The sequence below is a fragment of the Fusarium oxysporum genome, chromosome VI, assembly GCF_013085055.1.
Source record: "Fusarium oxysporum Fo47 chromosome VI, complete sequence".
NCBI classification, from domain to species: Eukaryota; Fungi; Ascomycota; class Sordariomycetes; order Hypocreales; family Nectriaceae; genus Fusarium; species Fusarium oxysporum.
This window is the reverse complement of record NC_072845.1, coordinates 2,422,475-2,445,498: the sequence shown is the minus strand read 5'-3', so window position 1 is coordinate 2,445,498 and position 23,024 is coordinate 2,422,475. Positions and strand designations below refer to the sequence as shown.

Below are 23,024 nucleotides of genomic sequence, written 5' to 3'. Positions count from 1 at the left end.
ATTTTTCACAGTGATGAGCCGCCGGATTGGTTCTACAAAGCCTTAGTTTGGGGATCAAGTCGTAGTGCATGTGGGTGTTGGAGGGTCGTTTCACTCTGTGATGTTGGGCCGGTGATAACGGCGGTTGAGAATGATCAACTAGCGGTGGCCCATGCATTGTTGGCGTCCATTTCCAAAGCGAAGCGCCAGGGGTCGTTGTTGGTTGTTTATATGCTTATCGTGTAAGTTGACCTGCAGCCGTTGTCATGGTTTTGACAGCGTTTGAGATTGATCTTGGCAGGAAGACGCTGAACTCCATATAACCGCCGTTCTAGATTTTGCTTCTAAGCGAAAAACTTGGCGATGCGATGTTGCATCATCTTATAAGCGCCAGGTTTAGCAGTTGAAATAGATTCATGACCCTGCTCAGAGAGATACAACCATGCTGTGTGATATAAAAACGAGGCCTCCTTTACAGTTCCCTTCTTTCGACTTCGTATATGATAGATGCTTGTATAATAGCCGAAGATCGTATACGACCCTCACTTCTTTGAGTCAGTCTAAAGCACCACCACATATGGTCACATTCACAAATTGCCTAGAACATCTCCCAATGCGACTTGTAGTTTAGTCGAGGTGCAAGGTGATAGAAGTTAAGAAAGAAACACGCCACTCATTCTCTCTCGAATACTCTCATACAAACGAAGCCAGATAATAAGCTTGACGTAAAAAGTTCAAGGAGGTTAGTTACACTAGAGGGATGGTGTTGGGCCACGAGTGGTGGCAGACAATTACAGGAACTGCTTTATGGAGGGATATCGGTTTACCTATTCCTCACACTTGATTTACCATTTCACCTTTCGTCCTTCTTCGAGTATAAATATACGTCGTGGTTTCAATTACCAAGCCTCTAAAGTATAAAAACTTAAGTTAATGATCCGTACGGCATTTGAATTCCTATACCTTGAAGGCCAGAAGAAGGAACATGGCCAGTAACGGTTTAGAAAACGCGAGGAACTTCCTTCGCTACTGCCTACTAGGTAGTTACCTCCTCAAGTCATCTTTCCCAATGTTCCTCCTGCCCCGAAATTTTTGAAATGTACCTGATTCCGCTCAAAGTCTGCCGGCGGCAGGCACTATGGGGTAGGATGGGCAATGAATCACTGTGCCTACACGGTCCAGGCAGGTGCAGCTTCCCTAAAACCATTTGGCGGAAACTCCAACTGGAAGCCGCATCATAAACACCTTCCAAGATTTATGTTGGATAAATGTTGGAGGGGCGACTGAGAGGAGAAGGAGGATACGAGCAAGCCTAAGGTTTGGGGAGTTTCTTAGCTTCTCTGCCAATTTCAGGTTGTCATTTTCAACTTCTTCACATCACCCCTCTACTCAGAGTCAACGATACCCTTTTTACATCACAACGTAACACAGATCTTCTTTTTTCTTTTTTCTTTTTATAAGCCGTGAGGTCTAGCTAGCCTATCAGCTACTCGGTCGCCGATGACCGCCTCACCAGACCCGAGACCCAGAGCGCCATTCAGTAGAGGCAGCAGCCTGATCTCTTTTCGACATGTTGAAGATGAAAGAAATTTCGAAAAACTCGGATCGGCCATCCCGGACTCTCAGGCCGCCCCTGATACAGTTTTGAATCAGCCTCATCTCAGGAGGTTCTCGGTACCAAGAGAGGAGGTTTCGACATCAACAATGGCCGAAGGGTTCTGCTTTGCCGAAAAGAAACCTCCTCGCCCTGGACAGTTCTCGCGGAAACCTAAACCTGTGCAGCCTCAAGCAGCTGGTAATTCCCAATTCTTTCCTATGCCAACAAACATTCCTGCTGAACACTCTCCACTCAGTCCACTACGCGCTCCTGTCCAGATCCATAGGCCTGCAGCACCTTTAGATCTCCCTGAGCTTGGTCTAACAGGGGGCAAAGTTCCCTCTGAGAGATCCTCTCATTTTTACGATGAAAACCTCACAGGTCGGTCGGATAATTCTTCGAGTCACACCCTAATTCCATTGGAGAAACATTCTACACGAGAAAGCCCTGGTGAAGCATCAGTCATCTGTATCGATAGCTCTGAGCTCTCTCATGAAAACATGTCGGAAGCTTCTAATATAAACGCACCACCTCCAACAGAAATTGGATCTCTCTTTGATGCTTCTCGCTTCGGTAAAGAGGCTACCAAAGCTCAAATTTCTCAACAGGTGGAAAAACAAACGAAGATTTCTCTGCCTCACATCAAAGGCCATGGTAGGTTACGAATCACAAGGTTCAATGGTCATTCCCGCTAAAGCTCAAGTCTAGGGCACCGGCTAGAAGATCTAAAACTTCCCCTTCCACATATTACGCGTGTTGACCGAGTCTCGCATCAAGCGCCCTCCTCCAGTGTTTGTGGTGACCTGGAGACCCCTGTTCCCCGGACTCCCATGACCACTACAAAGTCTCGAAATCGTGTATCCCGTGGTCACTGGGCGACTCAGCCCCCATCGGCATCTAAATACCATAGAGTGTCCGACAGGAACAATGATCGCCCGGCTTCCAGGAGCAGCAATATCTTCAGAAAACGCTCTGCTAAACAGAGAGTCTATCCTCGACCAACGTTTGAGCCTGACCGAAAGAAAATTGCAATGCAGAACGTGGCTGAATACTGGAATGAGTGTATACAGATCGCCGAAGCTGAGCGTCAGGAGGCCCTTCAAGAGATTACACTTCTTGAGGGTAAGTTGCAGCACACTAAGAAGGCTTTAGACAAGTCTCTGCAACTCATATGGGAAAAAGATTCCGCGATTGGAGATTCGAAGAGTCGCCTTGATAAGTTACAAGAAGAAGGATCTCTGGCGGAAAAGGAAACTCAAATATTACAGTGTAAGATTGAGTCTCTTCGCTCCGACTTAATCAAATCTCGAGATCGCGAGGCAGCCACTCATGAAAAGTATCGCAAACACCGGGCAAAGCTTAATGAAGCTATCAAAGAACAGCAGGATCTCTTCTCACGGGCTCGTGGTCTTCACAAAGAAGCGAACGATGAGCTGCAAAAGGAGAGAGACAGGCGCGAGAAAGAGGCCAAAGCAGTTGAGCTAGCACTGGAGGACAGTCACAGGAAGCGCGAAGAACTCAAATCTTGCATTGAAAAGTATCGATCTGAGTCTGAGCAAGAAGCACAGAAACGTAAGATCACCGATTATGTTGTATCACAACCAGAGACTGACTGTATTGCTTAGAAAACCACACAATTTCCGAGCTGCAACTGAGGCTTGAAAATCAGGAGAAGGAAATAAATCGACAAAGGGAAGCAGCGACTGAACTTCAGAACCGTCTGAAAACGGAATCAAGCTTGCTGGATGAGGTGAAAACGTTCCGTTCTGATATGTCCTCACTAAAGGAAAGCAACGAGAAGTACAATGAGTGGAGTGAGAAACAGGGAAGGCTAACAGACACCCTTTTGGAGAAGTAAGTCAACATATCTCCTGAATGGATCTTGCTAACCAACGTGTAGACTCGAGCTGATGAACAATCATTTGGAGTCGCGCAGTGATGGTCAACTGACTAATGAAGAGGTCAAGATGATGGCGGATAGGTTAGAAACGAACATTGTCTCCTGGTATGTGATTCTTATCTCTCATTTCATTTCCTTCATGCACTAATCGAGCTTCCAGTTTGATGTCTGAGATACAGAAGATTATCTCGTCTCAAAGCGATGCAAAACAGTCAGCCGGATCTCTTCAAGACACCATCCAGAAGCACTTCGAGAAGCTGCATAACAACATAGCCGATCAGCAGGAGACTCAATCGAAAGGCCAGAAGTGGCATGAGAAAACACACCAAGCTCTTGTTGAGCATCTAGGCGACATTTCTGCCAAAACTCTCGCGACCCAGAAGACCTGCGACGAAACAAATAAAAACCTAGCCAGACTTGCTACTGGTCATTCAGTTTGGCAAGAAAATCTCCCAACTCATCTTGGTGATGAGATCGCAAAACAGCTTCAAGACCGCGAATCAAAGATCGGGGAACTGGAGGAAACCCTGCAGCAGATCTCTCAAGAATGGACTAAGAAGCTCGATCTCATGAAAACTTCCATGCATGAGAACGACGAACAGGGCAAGGAATACTTGCAGGCAACTATTTGTGAGATCAAAACTACACTCACGAAACAGCTTGAACAGGAAAGGGTTGCTTCGGAGAAAGACATTTCCAAGTCTGAAACCATGCACGCCACAGTAGCGGCACATCTTCAACAAGTCAAGATGCAACTCGAAGGAATGTCATCGAGTGGTCCAGAGTCTCAGTTGTTGCGCGAGACGTTGGCTGAAGAACGTAAGAAAACTCACGACCTACAAAATCAGCTTACTACTCTGGAGGGCAACTCAGGTGTAAATGGAGAACTATTCCAGAGACAACTCCAAGATCTCAAAGCAATCGATGCTTTGAAGAACCAGCTAGAAGGGATGACCGAGCGGGTTCCTCGGGTTGAAAGTCTAAACACGACATTCAACAAAATGGTTGATCTCAATCAGGTAATGCAGTCTACCGCTTTATACCTGAGCAAAGAACGCCATTGGGTCAATGAGCAACTGGGTATCACATCGCAACCTGTCGGCGCCCATGCACCACGGCAGAGAGAGACTGGAACTCAGTCGGCTTGCTTTGATGAGCAACGCTCGGAAGAGTCTAACTCGTGTGTTCAAGAGAAGAGTGCTGACACGAAGGGATCAGCAAGTCTAAGTGACCTCACTACTCTTGATTTACATTGCCAGGGAGAAAGATATCGTCGTAAAGTCGTCGTAGCCAGCCCGGCATTGGAAGCATCTTCACCGGCGACCGCCCCGTCGGTAACACAAGAGCAAGCAAGGCGCCGAGAAGGCTCCAATCCTCGATCTATCCTACGGCTTTCGACTGCCTCGACGCAGGAAACCGAGCCTGTCAGGCCACCTGTAAATCATAGTCAATACAACAGGCCTGTGATGGCTAAAGTCAATTCGGCTACAGGCTGTAGCAACCCCGAGATGGTTGAACAGATTCTGTCGGGTTTAATTCAGTCAAAACCTGCACATCTTAACTGGGACTTCCCTACTATGGAGGATTTTGTCAAAGAAATTCTGCCAGATGGCAAGGATGACGGTAGTATCGGGAAAAAGCACAGTATCTCCTTTGTGGATGAGGAAGAGGATATCACCTATCCCGTTAAACGAGTCAAGTTGGACGAAGCGCCAGCCGACTCGCAACCCGAGAGTACAGAAAAGTACAGACAGACCTTTGTTGCTTCGAACACGCCATGTGATCCGAAAGACGTACTCGAAGCAGTCTAACTAATATGCTCACAAACGCAAAGACTGCAGGGTAATCATCATGATGTAGTAACATCATAGGCCTGGGGACTGCGCAGGTTCACCAATCACTAGACCTATCAATTCTGAGGGAGCATGGGCGACCAAAACTTGAAGGCTCAACTTTGTAGAAGAATTATGGTAGGCATCTGGCGATCTGAAAAAGACAATGTGTAAATAGTGGATGGAACAACAATTTGCACCTTATCATTTGTACCCAAATACCTAGACAGAGCTCGCACACAAGGCAGGCACAGTAATATGATAGTCTGGTCGTTAAATTTAGTGGCATACGAATGCAGCCATATCATCAGGACGATATTGTGGTCTATGTTGTACATGTATAGTCGCATTTCGAAGAGGGAGGATCCTGATGCCCAAAACTCCAGTGATGCTCTTTAGTGTAGTGTTACATGGCGCGTACGTCGTGGCTTGCAGTTAAAGAGCCAAGTCGAGCTCACGCAAGAAACTCGATTGTTGGGTTCTTGTATCGAATAAGGTATGATGGAGCGAGGTTGGGCGGCTTTCACTTCCTCTTTTTGGTTTCGAGGAACAACACCTTCTTACGCACTGCCATTGACAGAATTAGCTGATGGTTCCAGGTATTTTCAGTATGTCAGGCCGTACCGATGGGATCGTATTTTAACATGCTCATCATGGGTGCGGTTCTGGGACGCTTGAAGGTATAGAAGAAGCCGGTCATGGCCATGGAGACGAGGCGCGCATGCACCAGGCGAGCCTTGGCTATAAGAGGAACGAGTCAGCAACAGCCTAATTGAGTCATCGTGAGAGCATGTGCCTACCCTTCTTTGCCATTTTAATTGACGTGGATCAGATGGCTTGATCTTGCTGTACGTCAGTCGCCGTGATAGTAGAGAATTTACGGATACTGGCGACGTTAGGCGGCTGTCGGCAAAACGTAGCGCCGTAATGCCCACTGCCATCCATATTTAACCCCCACTAATCTTCTCGGTGAGTAGGAGAGCTGCAACATTCACCGAGAACTTGACTCAAAAATATGGTTGACCAATGAGAAGCTGTGTGTCTAAGGTGTTGTACCTTATCTGACATTATTGTATTAGCTGTCTTCCCACACAAGCTTAGGTACCGGTAGCTATCGCGACATGGCTAAATGCTGCATGGTATCACTATACAACCAAGACATTTGGGGAAAGGATCCATTGGTTCTGAGAAGATTACTGTACTTGATCCGAGACCGGTGGTTTCGACTATTTAAACCCTTGCACACAATGTCACCAACCACGATATCGGGCAAATTCTTTGAGACAACCTCAACAAGCGGTATAAAAAGCCAGAACGTACTCGTCCCAAGCATCTCAGAGGTGAATGTTGCACAGAGATTATCTAGGTAGCGTGCGTTTGATCACCCAAGCGTGACCATCTCAATCTTGGCTCTTACAACCCCAACAAGGTCATTGCCCCTCTTTGACTTGAACACATTGTTTCGCGCTGTTCTCTCTATTTCTCGTCAACAATCACAATTGCGGCATCGGATCTGCGGTGACTCCCAGATATATCTGCGCCCTAGAGCTCTCAGTCACGGTTTACCCGCCACGGGAATAAGCGAGACCTAACAGCGGCGAGGTGATAGCGTTTTGACGGGATCTTATATGATCTCCTAGCTCAAAAGGTAGTGAGTAGCTTATCTGGCCAGACAACAGTGTAACTTTCGCTTCACAATCAGTCTCTGGCTTCCCAACCTTCTAATCCTTGGGTGTTTTTTTTTTTTTTCTTCTTGCACGTACTTATACTTTGAACGGCAGTTCCTTCAACTACCGTCTCAGCAGCTAGCACCCTTGTTTCGTTCCGCATCAAAGCTCCACGCCTCCACAGCTTCGCCCGGGACAAGATACCACAGAATATTATTTCCTGGCGTCTACATCTAATGCTAGCCCGTCGAAATCCCGTAGCATCGGTCTGCTTCGGCCAGACGCTGCGATGTCAGCCGCCTTTAAAATCTTCGAGGTTGGCTGCTAGCCCCGAGGTTAACGAGCCCGGTCAACGATGTGCGAGCACCCTGCGGCCCGCTTCCTCAGGTACGTTTTTCTGAGAACTTCTATGGAAGATTTCTCTGGGTTTTCTTTATCGTCTCGCCCAATTGCGTGTTTTTGCTTTATATACATCTGCGCCCCAGTCTGCAGGGCCGGTCCGGTCCCAGTGAAACGGGAGCGAGGTGCTCTTGGAAGATGATCTAGGAGACAAGGCAAAGAAAGGCAGCCGAGAGATATGGCGCAAGGCACTACGTTCGATTGGATCTCTTATAACTGTCTTTCATGGCTTTTGTTGCAGCTGCACTGTCATTACCCCTGCACCTTGTAATCCATGTTCTGTTTCAACCTATTACGTTTTATCATGCCCTTTTTCAGCCGCCTCTTTTTCACTTCTGATATGAGAGCGAATGCCGAAGAGCGGTATTGTACCCGAGATAGAGTCCGGCTGGTCTCGGGAGCTCGAGTACCTATTCTGCTGCCGTGTATCTCTTTCTTGTTATCAATATTCGGAGCCTTCCGATGGCCTCGGACAAAGTGCCCGGAGACCGGGAGAGAGGATATCATGAATTCCAGTCATGGTCATGTGCAGCAACCAAAATCGGCGCCAGTTGCGTCTGTATGAGTCTGAGTCTCAGTCTGAGAGTCTGTGCCCTCCCGGGGTCCCGGCTCCGGACCTCGAAAATCAACCCCAATGTCCAATTTGGAGCACCCTTGCTTGTCTCCAGGTCACCCACGCTCTCTCCACGCTCTCCCCCAAAGCGCCCCGGATGTCGTCCGTTGATCGGATTGGGTTGAAGCCATTCAATTTGTCTACCTCGTCATGGACGATGCGCTCAGGTCATGCAATCACAAGTAAAATGCGCTGATTTTGGGGACCCCATGATTTGATCTTACTTGAGGTGTTTGTCTACAACAGCACAATCTGCATCCACTCCGGGTCTCCATCCGTCCCCAGACGTGGATTGCGCTACGGCCCAAGGTTACGATGGCGATGGCGATGTGTGTTGTGTGAGTGGGTGAGAGTGGATTAGTTAGTGAAGGGTTTTTGGTCTTTTCTTTTCTTTGCTCTGCTTTTTATTAGTAACATCCATCTGCTACCATGTCCGCATGCTTTTGTCTACATGGGGATTTCTATTAGACATTAGTTCTGAGCCGAGTCTTTTTCTTGTCTTGTCTCGTCTCGTCTTGTCTGCCTGGTCTATTTGTATCAGGCTCTACCCTCTCTTCCTGACTCAGTCGAGTTTCTTCTTTCTTTGATCTTTACCTAGTTCACGATACCCTCTTACACCGACAATAGTGTTGTTCTGGTGTAATACTCTCTCATTGTATGCTCCTCTCCTCCCCCTCCTCTTCCTTTCTCTTACCGGGTATCTATCTCATCCTTGTCTGATACCTACCTCACCTCACCTCACTTCTTCACCTTGCTCTCTCCCCTTGACGTAAAACTCAGGCCTACAAAAGCACTGACAATTTGCTTGATTTGGTTTATAAATATTGGATGATTCAATTGCTAACTCGTTCGACTTTTTTGGTATCTACACAGACTATAAGATTAGCCCCCGTGCTTGCGCTTGGAGTAAATCTATTACTGCCACATCTACCCCGCGACCCTTACTCACCCCGCCAAAAAGTTCTGCTTCTACTACTACTCCCCACTACCATCGTCACCTTTATCCTTATACCTCGATTTCTTCTTCCTCTACCTCATTCTTCTCTACTTATCCTGCCAAAATGAGATTGACTTCAGAGAACATCAACCAGCGAGTCGTCGCTGCCAAGTACGCCGTTCGTGGTGAACTTGCTGTCAAGTCCGAGGAATACCGAGCCAAGATCGCAAAGGGCGATACCGGCGATCTCCCCTTCAAACAGGTTATTTCTGCAAACATTGGCAACCCTCAGCAGCTCGACCAGAAGCCCATCACCTTCTTCCGCCAGGTCGCCAGTCTTCTCGAGAACCCTCTACTACTTCAGAACGAGGAGGCCCTCGCCAAGCACTTTGGCTACCAGACCGATGTGATCGAGCGCGCCAAGTTCCTCCTGAGCAAGATCGGCTCCGTTGGTGCCTACAGTGCTAGCACTGGTGTTCCTGCTATCCGCGATAGCATCGCCCAGTTTATTGAGCGTGGGTTCTGCTGTCGCATCTGTTTCTGCTGTGTTACTAACTTGTCTCAGGTCGCGATGGCTTCCCTGCAGATCCCGATCACATCTACCTGTCCGCCGGTGCCTCCTCTGGTGTCAACACCCTTCTCAACGTCATCTGCGCCTCTCCTAAAACCGGCATTCTTATTCCAATTCCTCAGTACCCTCTTTATACTGCCACTCTCTCCCTCTTGGACGCCACCGCTGTTCCTTACCTCCTTGACGAGCATAAGAACTGGGGTACCGACGTCGACACCATCCGTGCCTCATACGAAAAGGCCAAGGCTGACGGCATTGACGTTCGATGCATTGTTATTATCAACCCCGGTAACCCTACCGGTGCCTCTCTTCCCGAGGAGGACATTCGTGCTGTCCTTGAGTTCGCCAACAAGGAGAACCTAGTTGTTATGGCCGACGAGGTCTACCAGACAAATGTCTTTGTCGGCAAGTTCCACAGTTTCAAGGCTGTCCTCCGCACCCTTGAGAAGGAGAACCCCGGCAAGTTTGACGGCCTCGAGCTCGCCTCTCTTCACAGTGTCTCCAAGGGCATGGTTGGTGAGTGTGGTCACCGCGGAGGTTACTTTGAGCTTGTCAACTTCGATGCTGAGGTTGAGGCCAACATCTACAAGTTCATTTCCATCATGCTCTGCGCCCCTGTTATTGGTCAGTGCATCGTGGAGTTGATGGTCAACCCTCCCAAGCCGGGCGAGCCCTCACACGAGCTTTACAAGAAAGAGTACGATGGCATCTTCACCGGTCTTCAAGAGCGTGCTACCGCCCTTCACAAGGCTTTCTCTCAGATGGAAGGAGTTGAGTGCGCTGAACCCCAAGGTTCCATGTACCTCTTCCCCACCATCAACCTGCCCGAGAAGGCCGCCGAGGCTGCCAAGGCAGAGGGTCGAAGCCCAGATGAGTTCTACTGCATGCGTCTCCTCGAGGCCACTGGTATCTGTGTCGTTCCCGGCTCAGGCTTTGGTCAGAAAGAGGGTACCCTGCACTTCAGAACGACCTTCCTCGCGCCCGGCACCGAGTGGGTTGGCAGCATCGTGAAGTTCCACAAGGAGTTCCTCGAGAAGTACCGATGAAGCATCAGTCGCAGTTGGGCAGTATCATCACCGTGAGTCGAACCCCCGCTACGCCTTTCGCAAAGCCGGACTTGGAGCGGGGCCCCAGGGGTTCGGCACGGAGCGACGATGTGGCGTGCGGAGGAGAAAGAGATAAAATCTAGGATTATCAAACAAGAAATCATTTTGCATAGTTTAGCGCCTTATTAGGTATTGGATAGACAGAAGTTCACCAATCTAGCATTTTTGTTATATGTCAATATGGCGTGTCCCACCTCGACCAAGACTGTAAACCTACCGGAACATAACAGAAATCCGGGGTAGCCATGTGCTGTTGATCTTTCGATTCTGACCCTTGCTTGCATGCGCAGGTACCAGTGAAGAAGACTGGGGTAAATCGATTCTAAGCTGTATGCTTAACATCATATCATTCAAACACATGCAGCTAACTCCGCAGTTGTCACCTCGGTGTGGAAGGGGGGCAATATCAGATCAGCCCATTTTTCTGGCTCTCCTCACTGGGACCCAGCCAATCTATTACCGCAATGGCTTGTCTAATCCATAACATAACATATCATATCTGTACAGTCAAGTAAATAGGTAAAGGCATGGGCTTATTCTCTGTCTCTTCGCTTTATCCCCCACTACGGCATGACAAAGCCAAGCACCAGCTTCCTCATCAATAAATCGCCTCATTTATGCCCTCTCACTACCCCTCAGTCGCACAGCCTGGCCGTACTTTTGTAGTTTTGTGATGAGCTGATCACCCTGTCGCACAACATCCTGGTACTGCTTGTTCTTGTCATCGGGGCGGTTTGTCTCGATCACACCCTTGCCTGTCACGCGATCGATGGTGCAGGGGATACGCCCAGCAGCGATGAAGCGGGCGAGATCACTGGTAGAGAATCAGTCAGGTTGTGTTCATTCATGAGATTGCGTAACGTATGACATACCGATCGAGGAAGTCAACAGTGACTCCGAAGTCATTGGCCATGCTCTCCAGGCCAACAACTCTGTAGCTTTGAAGAAGCTGCTGATAGGCGCGAAGTCGCATCTCCCGAATAAACCAGTTCTTGTGCTCATGAAGATAGCGATCCTGGTTTAGGAACTGCTCCTCGACCTCGGCCAGAGATTTGAAGAAGGTCTTATAGTTTCCGTTGTACAAACTACTAACGAGCAGCGCTAGAGGGCTAAAGTCAATGGCCATCTCAGCTTCAGGTTGCTCCGTGCTGGTACCCAACGTGGTCAGGTTGACAGCAGCGGTGGCCGTCTTAGGAGCCTTCGCACCAGTAGTGTCATCAGCACCAGGGCCAGCACTGAGGGCACCACTGAGAGCAAGAAGCTTGTCCTCACCATCACCCAGAATAGCCTTGATTTCAGGTGCGTCTACAACCTTGGACTTGAAATCGACTCGCTTGAGGGATACTGAACCAGCAAGAACGGAGTACACGACGAGGTTGGAGTAGGTGCAGAGTTCATAACTGGTGAATGTGGAGAGAGAGTCGAGCAGTAGAGGCGCAGCGAGGTTGTAGGAGCGAAGTGTGAGTAGGTGCAGACCCTCGTAGGCCTTGAGACGGTTGCGGCGGTCCCAGTCACCGCCTGATTCGACGAGGGACTTGGCGCGTTCGACGTGCTTCTTGACAAGAGGTTTGTCGCCATAGAAGAGACCCATGCGTATTATGGCGAGGACGAGGTCGATCTTGGTACCGAGGATACCCGTCTTTTCGGAGAGGCTCTCGTAGGCGGCAATGGCCTTGTCCTTGGTGAGTGTTAGCGGGCGAACTCAATTTGCTGCTAGAACCTGAATTTCTGTGTGAGAACAAACATACCTTGTCTCCTACACGCGCCCAGAACTCAGCTCGCTTCCCCTGGGCAGCCATGACTTCGGTGTCACCAGCTTGCTCAACAGCGTCATCCTCCTCTTTCTGGAACTCTTGCAGCTCCCGATCATTATCTTCCTTCAGCTGGTTGTAAAGGGCCTCGTCCCAGGGAAGACTGATAATGGTAGCGGCAGGCTTAGTAGCAATCATTCCAACAAGACTGGACTTTCTGCTGAGAGGTCGTCCAGGAGCGGAAGAGCCGCCCTCACCAAGAGTGTTGAGGACGCCGTCGAGTGGATGGGCCAGATATCGATAGAAAGGAGCCATCTTGTCCTGGGCGATAGCATCTTGAAGAGCCTTTACAGCGGCTTGTTGCGCATTTTTAGTGGCATAACCGTTTGTGAGGGTGAAAACGTGCTGCGACAGAGGCAGCAATGGCCATTTCGCGTACTGGGGGTCGGAACCCATGATGGCGGCGGTCGCTGTCGTCGAGAGTGTGTGATTGTTTTAAGCGCAGAGTGCGAAATCGGTAGTTATCCAGAACTCGAGGATGATGACGTTATTCGCTGTTGGCTGTTGTAGTTGATGTTGTTGTGGTTTGGCGGATGGATGACGAGAGAAGCTCAGAGATAGGTCAGTAGAGCTTGGTGTTGAGCAGGTACAGCAATCCAATGACAATTGGATTGGATGGCGAGGCGACAGTGGGGGTCTTCTAGGCGGCTTTGTGCTGCAAGGCTCCAGCAGGACACGCACTGATGGACTGGTACGTACCTCGAGCACTCAGCTCAACTTTTACCAAGCTCACCTGATTGAGCGAAGGAATTGGTAAGAATGAGTTGCACAGTGATAATTCTCAGGTCGTGCTTCAGCCTCACCTGATACTTTGGTAGCCAATTGCATAGCAGAGTACCGTCAAGTGTTCAATAATTCCTCAATTCTTTACTATATCTGGCAGTGCTGAGGTAGTAGTAGTCTGGCAATCAAATACGTATACAACACTGCCAACTTGTCTAGTTCCCTAGGCGAGATACTCTTCCTATTCCTATTGACTTAGCCTAGCCTGACTAACATGACATTAGATTGATCTAAATGTAAAAAGGCAATAGCATTCTCTGTAGATACAGAGTACTTAATAAGTTATCATTTCATTGAGTTGCAACGGCAGAAAACCAAGAGGTGCAGGGTAGGCTGTCACGACTGGACCGCATGGTCCAAGCACCCTTACACCACTGCAACACTGAGATTAGATACAGAACTTGCATCATATCCATTTCCCTTTCAATCCAATAACTTCAACATCCAACTTCGCATCTACCATTGCAATATCAATCGACACATATATCACGAAAAGCACGATTGAAGCTGTCAGAAATGGGCAGAGACTCTGATCGCGACGACGGCGATGAGCGAAACCACCGCAAACGCCCTGCCAACGACGAACCTCAAGATGATCTACCCCAACCATACAACGCCAAGTCACTTCAGCCAGCAAAGCGGCGCGCCCTCTCGCCATCAGAACAACCTCGAAAGCTGAAGCGCCCCGGTGCGCGTGCGCGTATCTCAGAGGCTGAGCGTGAAGCCATTCGACAGCGCCAACTCGAGCGAGAACGCGAAGCTGCTGCTGAGGAAGCCGCCGAAGCTGAACAGGAGAGGATCCGAAACAATAGTGACCTTGTGCGACACCACTACAACAACGTACCAGAGCGTGGTCGCGACTGGAGAACAAGAGACAGCAAGATCAAAGGGCTTCGTGTTTTCAACAATTGGATCAAGAGCTGCATCATTCAGCGTTATTCACCTGATGAAGACCACACCCCTGGTTCGCGCGAAGCTGGACGCTCCAGTGGCAAGGACCTACTTGTACTGGATATGGGATGTGGAAAGGGCGGCGATCTCAACAAATGGCAGCAGGCTCCCCAGCCAATTCAGCTTTATGTTGGACTCGATCCCGCTGACGTGAGTATTGAGCAAGCTCGCGACCGCTACCGTACACTGGGTAGCCGTGGCGGGCGAGGCGGACGAGGTGGACATCGACGACCGCCACCGCGCTTATTCGACGCTCGTTTCCACGTTAAAGATTGTTTCGGCGAGTCCATTGAGAACCTCGACATCATCCAACAAGTCGGCTTCGACCCTTCGCCCATGAATCGCCGAGGTTTCGACGTTGTCAGCATGATGTTCTCTATGCACTATGCTTTCGAGTCGGAGAAGAACGCGCGCAATATGCTCCGCAACGTCGCTGGAGCACTCAAGAAAGGAGGACGTTTCATCGGCTGCATCCCTAATTCTGATGTTCTGGGCGAGCGAGTCCGCAAATTCAACGAGGAGGCTGCTGTCAAGCGTGCAGCAAAGCAAAGCGAAGAAAAGAACGGCGATGGTTCGACAACACCGCAACAAACAGAGCCAGAGGATGGCGAGCTGGAAGAGGGCGAGGAGGAACCAACTGCTGAATGGGGTAACTCGATTTACCGCGTGCGCTTCCCGGGAAAAACACCTGACGATGGCGTCTTTCGACCTGCCTTCGGCTGGAAATATAACTTCTTTCTAGACGAAGCCGTAGAGGAGGTGCCTGAGTACGTGGTACCTTGGGAGGCCTTCCGTGCTCTTGCTGAGGACTACAACCTTGAGTTGCAGTTTCACCGCACCTTTCCTGAAATCTGGGAGGCAGAGAAGGATGACCGCGAGCTTGGTCCCCTGAGCGAGCGCATGGGCGTACGGGAGCGTGGTGGAGGCCCTCTTCTGGTATCTGATGAGGAGATGGAAGCTGCTAGTTTCTACGTCGGTTTCTGCTTCTACAAGGTCTAATAATTTCTGTACCGGTATAACACATTGAGGGTGGTATCATGGGCTTGGTGTTGAGGAGTTTGGCTCATATATAAGAGAAACGACGCCACTATCCCTAGGGCAAGTCGATCAAAATAAGGAAAGACGATGTTTGTTGATTATATATCTATGTGATAAATGTGTTTTCGATGGAGCTGGGTATCATGTTTCTTTCTGAATGGTGAGTTTCAACTCCTTCCTATGCAATGCCTGTCCTCTTCCCAAGTAACGAACTCCTCTTTCAAACTCGCCGAGGCCCGGTGAACATCTACTCAACTGTGACACTCATTAAAGAGCATTCGTTGCTCGCCGCCATATCGTCAGAGCAGCAACGCCTGCGCAGGCCGTGGCGCCCAACGCAATGTACAAACTGGTCCGATCAGGCCCCTCCTCATTGCTCCTGGGGAAAGCTGTACTAGGATTTGTAGCGGCATCTGCAAAAGCTACAAAAAGCTCACTGATGCTACCCCAGGTGACACTCACATGTAACGGCAGGCTCATATTGAGTGAGGCAGTATATTGATCTGGCTGAAGCTCGCAGCGTTGGTTGGTCTTGTCTTTATCGGCCTTGAGAGCAGTATAAATTGAGGGGAGCTCATCAAGGTGCGTGTATTTGTTCCGCAGATCAACGATATGCGAGAACGAGTCGGGGTCAGACGAGTCATAGGCGTAGCAAATAAGATCGCAAGCATCTAATTTGGCCGGGTTGTCAAGGATTGCAGGCTCCAGCTCTCCAAGCTCTTCCAGAATGAGATACACTTGCTTTCCGCCAGGCAGCTCGACACTGTTGACAGCGCGGCGTGGCTTGATGGTCGGATGGTAAAGACCATCAAACGGGCGGTTGAGGAATGAGTCGAGGAGAGCGGATTTGCCTGCTCCTGATGCACCAAGAACGTAGCAGAGGACCACGTTACGCTCAACCCGACCAGGACGTCTTCTTCTCTTACGAGGCTTGGTTATCTTGAGTGCCGCGGTGATGGGTTCCTTGGGATTCGGAGGCTCAAACCCAAGATATGCAAGATATTCAATAGTTGTCTTGGGTTCGATAAATGTTGTCATACTCCATTGAGCCAGCCAGCCCTGTAAAGTGACATGCCCAGCTTCATTCCTTACAGTCGAGGAGGGGAACGACGAGTCGGTCCAGGAACTGGGAAGCCCTGGAGCTGGGGCAAACAGAGCCTCGAGCTCTTGATCATTGAGACCACCATCATTGTCCTTGTCAAATAGCAAGAACAAATCCACAAAGAATCTATAACCAGCAGGACTCAACTCGGCCGACGAGTACTCTGGAACATCGAACTTGGGTCGAATAAACTTGTCCTCGAGACTGAGACTATCAGTGTAGTGATATTTTCGAAGGATAATCCAGATAGTCTCATGGCGACCCTTCTCAGCATAAAGCTTATTTAATTGCAGGAATCCTGGCAGGTCAATGCCTTTTTCTAGATCGGACGTGGGCAACGATTTCGAGATACTGAGTTTGATATTGTCTAGATCGTCCGCTGTTAGAGGTTTATCGAAGCAGCGTGCTTGGAAGTCTCTCATTTCTTGTTCATTGAGATATCCGTCCTGATCTTTGTCGCAAAGATAGAATATGCGCCTCAGCGCATCAACGCACAGAGGCTTGAGATGCCCCTCCTTGTAGTCAAATAGAGGGGCAATCGGATGAGTTACAGCCTTTTGACAAAGGAAAAAGACTTCGTTTACGTTTCGATGGTCTCGGGCGCTGGTGCGGATGCAAGAATCGATTTCGCGGAATTCGGCCATCACAGGTAACAATTCCTCCTCGACTACCTGAGGTGTGGTACCCTGACCAGCCAGATCGGATTTGTTGGCACATAATACGACGGGGACGTTGACACCGAGGGATCGGAAATATGGCATCCAGAACAGTGCTACTCTTTCGTAGCTGTAATGATCGGCATAGACGAGGAGGATGACATTGCACTTTCGGATCTCTTTGCGCAATGTAGTTCGGTCTTGCGGGCGAGCTGAGGTATCGACGATCGTTGTTGAGACATTCTCGGGAGTACCAATACTAGGAGGAATAGTGATTTGAGGAAGGACGGGCTGGATTTTGTTGTTGACAAATTGATCTTTGACGAGAGAAGCGATGAGGCTCGATTTGCCGGTGCTTTCATCACCGCAGACGCAGATGCGCACTGCGCAAGGAAGGTTAGTCATTTGAGCAAGGTAGTGATGGCTATAGACAGTTGTTGGATTGAAGAGCTCGCAGTGGAGTTGGAGCTAAGTTAGTTGGAGGTTGTTCGTACCGGCGGCCATGATGGAGGTATTATCGGAGTCTTTGGTGAAAGTATGTCGTCATTAAGGTTCCATGCCCAAGAGGGAACGGAACGGTGGTCTGCTGATATCGTGGGTTCGGTCGGTCGATCGTGGGGAATGAATCAATGGTAGCGGCGGCAACAGCGGAGGCGACAGCAGTTGAATTGGTCAAATTGGAGGATATGGCGATTATTTGGAGATGCTCAAGGGACAATCAAAGTTGGATAGTGCCACGAAAGAAAGAGTCTTGCAGAGAAGATCTGCAGAGAAGGCCATGTCTCAGTTTTATATGAGAAACAGGACGAGACAAGACAAGACAGAAAGAGCGGTGCAGAGCAAAGCACAGCAGATCAATGCAGAGAAGGGAATAAAATAGGTACAGCAGTCAATATGCAGCTAATTCAAACCAAGTGCCAGACCTAAAATTGGAGTTTGATGGCAGACAAAGAAGTGACGCGACGAGCAAGGATTGGGTGGTTTGAGGGACGATCAATTAAAGATGCGTCCCGCTTTCAGTGAGTGTGTTGTCATGAACCGCCGCCACCGTACGAGCCTGAGCTTTCAGGGAATGAATGACCCCACAGGCCAGGTCCTGGGAGATGATGGTAGGCTGATACCGCCTGGAAGTTGGCGCCTATTCTCGGTTCCTGTACAACTCATCCATCACTTGACGCCCGACCTGCTAGGTAGGTGCTCGGTTCGAGTAGAGTAATATTGGTCGAACATCTAGCTAAGATGAACCATTTGAGTAAGAAATGAGCAAAACCCTTCTTTTAATGTGATAGGGTGAGTCTAACACTGGTGGTAAACTAGACAAAGATGCAATCGACTGGATATTTCTCACTGACCCGTCTGTGATATGTCTCATTCAGAACATCCAAATTGATGTTCAGCCGATCGAAGGATTCGCTGGATAATAGAGTGGCGCGATTAATGCTTCTCGTGCCATGACAATTCCCAACAGATCTGAATACGTTTATACTGGTGCTAGTAAAGGCTTGGAAACATCAACACAGTTTGTATGGGGCCTCTGAAGGCCAACCGACAGTATCAAAGATGTTACTGTACTTTGACGCTGAACGGGAACCGTTGCGCCATGCAGAACCCCTGGCACCAATCCGGAAACTCGGGACATTCAAGTTGATTCATCGAAAAGCGCGCATAGTGAAATACTAGTGACAGAAGAAGTGTGTGTTCCGCCAGCCTGTATGATGGCTAAATGTCCAAATATTTAAGTCACATCCAATGGTAGGTACCTATCTTACATTTAGCCCTCCATTATCTGGAACCCTGGCCGTTGCAATGGATAGCGTTTTCCCCAGTTTACCCCACACTATCGTCTGCAGTTGCGCCTGCGGCTTTCGAGTCCGTTGATCCAAACCCAATCCTCTCATCTCAACCAGTCCTCGGCTATATTCTCCCAGCCTCACAAGTCAACCTCTTCAACTTACTGCGGTACCGACGAGTCCATCTATCGCTAGTTATAGAACTCACCGAGTCTTGCTGTTTCAGGGTCATCACTCGCTTTTCAGTGACGTATAGCACCTTCCAATTCCGAACGTCGACTGCTGTGCCTCTCGCCATTCAGCCCTCCTCCGCCTTCGCCTCCACCTCCACCTCCATCTAATAGCGACTAAATATCGCGATACCTTCATTCGATCTGTCAATTGTAGAGCTCATTGGAAATATACAAGAATTCTTTAAACCGCCATCATGTTGTACGTCCACTCTCTCCCCCTATTGCGCACAATTTCCTCATGCGCCGGCGTTTGCGCATCGGTTGCTCTACGCCTGACACAAACTGACACCATGGAATTCCAGTGTGCTACCTCCCCCACCACGATATCCCACCATGGGGCCTTATGGCGCCGGTGGTATACACCCTGTTCCCATGATAGAGACAAACAATACATTATCGAATCCGACGGGTCCCGAATGGCAATTCCTGGTTGGAGAAGGTAGACAATCACGCTCTATGCTCTCGTGGCATCTTGACTTACGTAGTGAAACCCATTAGGAACGTATACACTTAAAGAAGACTTACATCTTGCGACACCTCCGCCCCATCCTTCCGAAGCCACCGTCCCGAACCCGAACCCGCTATCGACTCTCCCGCAGCCCGCCAGCGCCGGTACCTCAGTCTCTCTCATCGCGCTTGAGAGTCGTCCGGCTCCAAACTTTCTGTATAGAGGACTCTCTTCGACGACCCTCGCCCTGAGTGGCGCGCCATCTAGTATTCAGGAGCATCCCAACGAGGGCCGCTACTCTGCCGAAGGTGGCAAGACGAGTGAGGAGGGCCGTACCGGTTCGACAAGTGATGCTCAGGCTACCTCCATTACCATTGGTTCTGCACCTGCTTTTGGCGAAGGCAATGCTTTGCTTACCCAGGTGCCGACCAAGGATGTGAACAAGAAGAGAAAGCCCAAGAACAACATGACAAAGAGCAACTCTTCATTCATCTCTCGCGTTATTGTTAACGAAAGCCTGTCTAAGAAACTTACGGAGCGATCTAATGATGGCCTCTTTGCTTTTGCAAATATCAACCGCGCCTTTCAGTGGCTTGACATGTCATCATCATCAAAGGTTCGTGCCGCTGCGAAACGAGGCCATCCTCGGACATCTTGACTGACATCATGAGTAGCAAGACTATTTGACCAAGATTCTTTTCACGAAAGCGCATTGTCTATGTCACGATGTTAATGTTCATACCAAGAGTGTCTCGCATCTGGATGTTATAATGGGCTTCTCAACTGGAGAGGTCATCTGGTGGGAGCCGATCTCGCAACGATATACACGACTGAACAAAAATGTAGGATAGTGCTCAGGATCTTGTATTCGACAAGCAATCCGCTGACAGCATATCTTAGGGCGCAATTAACGGAACACCAGTTGCGGCAATTCGATGGATTCCAGGATCAGAAAACCTATTTCTAGCTGCCCATATGGATGGGTCGCTGGTCGTATATGACAAGGAAAAAGAGGACGCTCAGTTCAACCCCGAAGAGGAAGCAGTTAATGGAAATGCGAATGGGACGAGTGGTGAGTCGTTAGATGCCAGCAATGGCGGAGCTCATCACAATTCTATTCGAATCAACAAGTCAGTGCATTCCAAAAATCAAAAGGTCAACCCAGTTGCCGCCTGGAAGTTATCCAACCATCGAATCAACGCCTTCTCCTTCTCGCCTGATAACCGACACTTGGCTGTTGTGTCCGAGGACGGCACGCTAAGAATTATTGACTATTTGAAGGAAGAGTGAGTTCCTGGCACCATATCTCGTTGAGAAGCTTATCTGACTGGGCTGCAAGGCTACTCGACGTGTTCTATTCCTATTATGGAGGACTAACATGCGTTTGTTGGTCCCCAGATGGCCAATACGTATTGACTGGTGGACAAGACGACTTGATATCAATATGGTCACTGTCGGACTCGGCTCTGGTAGCTAGATGCCAGGGACACCAGTCTTGGGTATCAGCCGTTGCCTTTGACCCTTGGAGATGTGATGAGCGAAACTATCGTTTCGGTAGCGTTGGAGAAGACGGGCGTCTTTGTCTGTGGGACTTCAGTGTCGGCATGCTTCACCGACCCAAAGCGGTATGTGCTAACACCAACATCGATAATGGCGGGAGATGTGATGCTACACGACATTACACTGTGACATCTTTATTCCACGCCACGTCATTTACACGATTCGATAGCTAACAGTATCTGACTACTATAGCAATCTGTACGACACCGTGGATCTGTCTCATCGCGCTACACGGCGTTGCAGCGGGCTGAGACGGCCACCACGTCCAACTCAAGGTTGCGATCAAACTCGAACCTAGATACCGAAGACGATGAAATGGCTATCGCACACCCTGTGGAGCCGCGGGCCAGAATTCCTATGCTCCCTCCTGTACTTGTAAGTTTCAATGCGAGGGCTGATATGTGATAGCTTCAGGTTGCAAGGTGTCGTAAAACTAACGGTGAGATAAACAGAACAAATCAATTGATACCCACCCAGTGTGTTGGCTGGATTTCACAGAGGACGCTATCATGACGAGCTGCAAGTCAGGTAAGCAACACCAAGCCAAGCTCGAGTCGATCTTCCGGTCCGATTGGGCTATTGAGATCAACGATCGCTTGTTCCTGGCATACACAAGTGACAAGCTGACATGTGAATCTCCGAAAATAGGACACATGAGAACGTGGCTGCGACCTGGATCGGAGCTTACGGCACAGACCAAGGGAGCAGAAGCCCCGGGAGCAACATCATGATGAACGGATCCATGCTAAGCGATAAAAGCCTTGATGGGCTTCGTAACAAGGGCGCTGGCGAATAGAGTTTCATGATGGGTTTGTTGTCCTCCTTGTTTTGTGATACGCCTGTATAGCGAGATCCAATAACTGCTATACGCAAGGGGGAGTGGTTGTTGTCATTTGAGTCATTGGTTGATTCCAGGGTTTGATAGTTTGAATCTGATATAGGTATACGGATACTGAGACCGGAAATCCACCTCGGATCTTGTTTTTTGACTGCAGGTTTTTAGCCCAGGATCCAAGGTCAACAAATTATTATGTGTCCTTGGCAGCTAAGGAACTTGCTTGGGCACCGGCCGGGATAGGTAGTCAAAGAGTCATATAGCTGTTGGGAAACCGTTTTGGGCTGTCTTGCAGGAGTAATGAGTCGGTCCTATCAATCAGACGTCTCCGTCAAGCCCACATGGTGATGGAGGCTCTTCGGTGATACAACGAGTTGCCGTGTTTGAGGTCCACAATGGCTGCAGGACCCTGATTTTAGATGTTCGATTTTTTTATCCCTCCGAGAGATACCAGTGGATCTCCAGAGACTAGACTAGCGCACGTAACGATTACATACATCCAATTGCTGCACGTTTCTAGATAAGCAGGAGGCTGAGATATCCCTCTCTCGTGTTGTGAGAGTTGTCAGATTTGCGAGAATGACGAGAGATTGCATTGTGCTGAAGCAACTGAGTGTCTGCTCTATACGAGACGACGTTGAGAGACGCGCATGCAGTTGCGCAACCGTGACAATGCGAAATACTGCCATCTCATGTTATCAGATCTTGATTTCTTGATCTCAGTCGACGATCTTCAACAATTTCCAACCTGAGCCACAAATCGATTATTTGTACACATTGTGCACGCACACTAATGCGAGCTTATTGCACGCCCGTTGCTCATCTACCGAGTCGACGGCGCCTGTGCATCAAAGCAAGGACCAGGTCTTGTGAAAGCGTAACTTGAACCTCAAACGCAGAGGGTTGAATCGCTCACTAGCAATAGCTGGTTATCGCGTCTCGACGTGGCTGGCTGGACTAGGGACAGGCATGGAAAATCATCCTTGCAAATCAGGAAAAGGGAGGGGAGCTACTCAGCCCACTAACACGGCCGTTGCCGAACCAAACCTGATGGACAAGGGCCAGCCAGGACAGACCATCATGCGGTGGCTGGCTCGCCTGATGGCGTGTGGTAAACATTGGACACCATCAACAGAGCAGAGAGGTGTAGATATCAGTCGATGATATCTGTATATCGTAAGGATCAGGAAGTCACAGTACTCCAAGAGGCTTCAGT

General features: G+C 49.2%; 7 protein-coding genes across 7 annotated transcripts; 4 read left to right on the top strand and 3 right to left on the bottom strand.

The window, feature by feature from the left end:
- Positions 1 to 1,683: 1,683 nt before the first annotated feature.
- On the top strand, positions 1,684 to 5,433 carry FOBCDRAFT_251357 (uncharacterized protein; the record flags this gene model as incomplete). The annotated part of the gene is made up of 7 exons (XM_059610943.1): positions 1,684 to 1,957; positions 2,117 to 2,230; positions 2,285 to 2,698; positions 2,729 to 3,148; positions 3,202 to 3,430; positions 3,477 to 3,581; positions 3,637 to 5,433. 7 exons carry the CDS (start codon positions 1,684 to 1,686, stop codon positions 5,285 to 5,287), a joined length of 3,207 nt encoding a protein of 1,068 aa, XP_059465149.1. The 3' UTR covers positions 5,288 to 5,433.
- On the bottom strand, positions 5,434 to 6,200 carry FOBCDRAFT_226187 (uncharacterized protein). The gene is made up of 3 exons (XM_031186359.3): positions 6,109 to 6,200; positions 5,933 to 6,049; positions 5,434 to 5,875 (listed from the first exon to the last, which is right to left on the bottom strand). Exons 1-3 carry the CDS (start codon positions 6,119 to 6,121, stop codon positions 5,832 to 5,834), a joined length of 174 nt encoding a protein of 57 aa, XP_031037494.1. The 5' UTR covers positions 6,122 to 6,200; the 3' UTR covers positions 5,434 to 5,831.
- A 2,759-nt stretch (positions 6,201 to 8,959) lies between these two features.
- On the top strand, positions 8,960 to 10,762 carry FOBCDRAFT_42210 (pyridoxal phosphate-dependent transferase). The gene is made up of 2 exons (XM_031186364.3): positions 8,960 to 9,439; positions 9,490 to 10,762. The coding sequence occupies exons 1-2, from the start codon at positions 9,049 to 9,051 to the stop codon at positions 10,539 to 10,541; spliced, it is 1,443 nt and encodes a 480-aa protein (XP_031037499.1). The 5' UTR covers positions 8,960 to 9,048; the 3' UTR covers positions 10,542 to 10,762.
- A 212-nt stretch (positions 10,763 to 10,974) lies between these two features.
- On the bottom strand, positions 10,975 to 13,010 carry FOBCDRAFT_185259 (26S proteasome subunit RPN7-domain-containing protein). The gene is made up of 3 exons (XM_031186366.3): positions 12,350 to 13,010; positions 11,474 to 12,279; positions 10,975 to 11,415 (listed from the first exon to the last, which is right to left on the bottom strand). The coding sequence occupies exons 1-3, from the start codon at positions 12,806 to 12,808 to the stop codon at positions 11,217 to 11,219; spliced, it is 1,464 nt and encodes a 487-aa protein (XP_031037501.2). The 5' UTR covers positions 12,809 to 13,010; the 3' UTR covers positions 10,975 to 11,216.
- A 472-nt stretch (positions 13,011 to 13,482) lies between these two features.
- On the top strand, positions 13,483 to 15,271 carry FOBCDRAFT_163659 (mRNA capping enzyme-domain-containing protein). Its single transcript, XM_031186367.3, has 2 exons — positions 13,483 to 13,523; positions 13,588 to 15,271. Exon 2 carries the CDS (start codon positions 13,712 to 13,714, stop codon positions 15,143 to 15,145), a length of 1,434 nt encoding a protein of 477 aa, XP_031037502.1. The 5' UTR covers positions 13,483 to 13,523; positions 13,588 to 13,711; the 3' UTR covers positions 15,146 to 15,271.
- On the bottom strand, positions 15,272 to 17,914 carry FOBCDRAFT_226178 (EF hand associated-domain-containing protein). Its single transcript, XM_031186369.3, has 2 exons — positions 17,437 to 17,914; positions 15,272 to 17,325 (listed from the first exon to the last, which is right to left on the bottom strand). The coding sequence occupies exons 1-2, from the start codon at positions 17,444 to 17,446 to the stop codon at positions 15,452 to 15,454; spliced, it is 1,884 nt and encodes a 627-aa protein (XP_031037504.1). The 5' UTR covers positions 17,447 to 17,914; the 3' UTR covers positions 15,272 to 15,451.
- An 801-nt stretch (positions 17,915 to 18,715) lies between these two features.
- FOBCDRAFT_320724 (WD40-repeat-containing domain protein) lies at positions 18,716 to 21,704 on the top strand (the record flags this gene model as incomplete). The annotated part of the gene is made up of 8 exons (XM_059612052.1): positions 18,716 to 19,164; positions 19,268 to 19,404; positions 19,464 to 20,029; positions 20,088 to 20,255; positions 20,314 to 20,699; positions 20,753 to 21,038; positions 21,166 to 21,348; positions 21,426 to 21,704. The coding sequence occupies exons 1-8, from the start codon at positions 19,160 to 19,162 to the stop codon at positions 21,702 to 21,704; spliced, it is 2,010 nt and encodes a 669-aa protein (XP_059465148.1). The 5' UTR covers positions 18,716 to 19,159.
- Between the last annotated feature and the right edge of the window lie 1,320 nt (positions 21,705 to 23,024).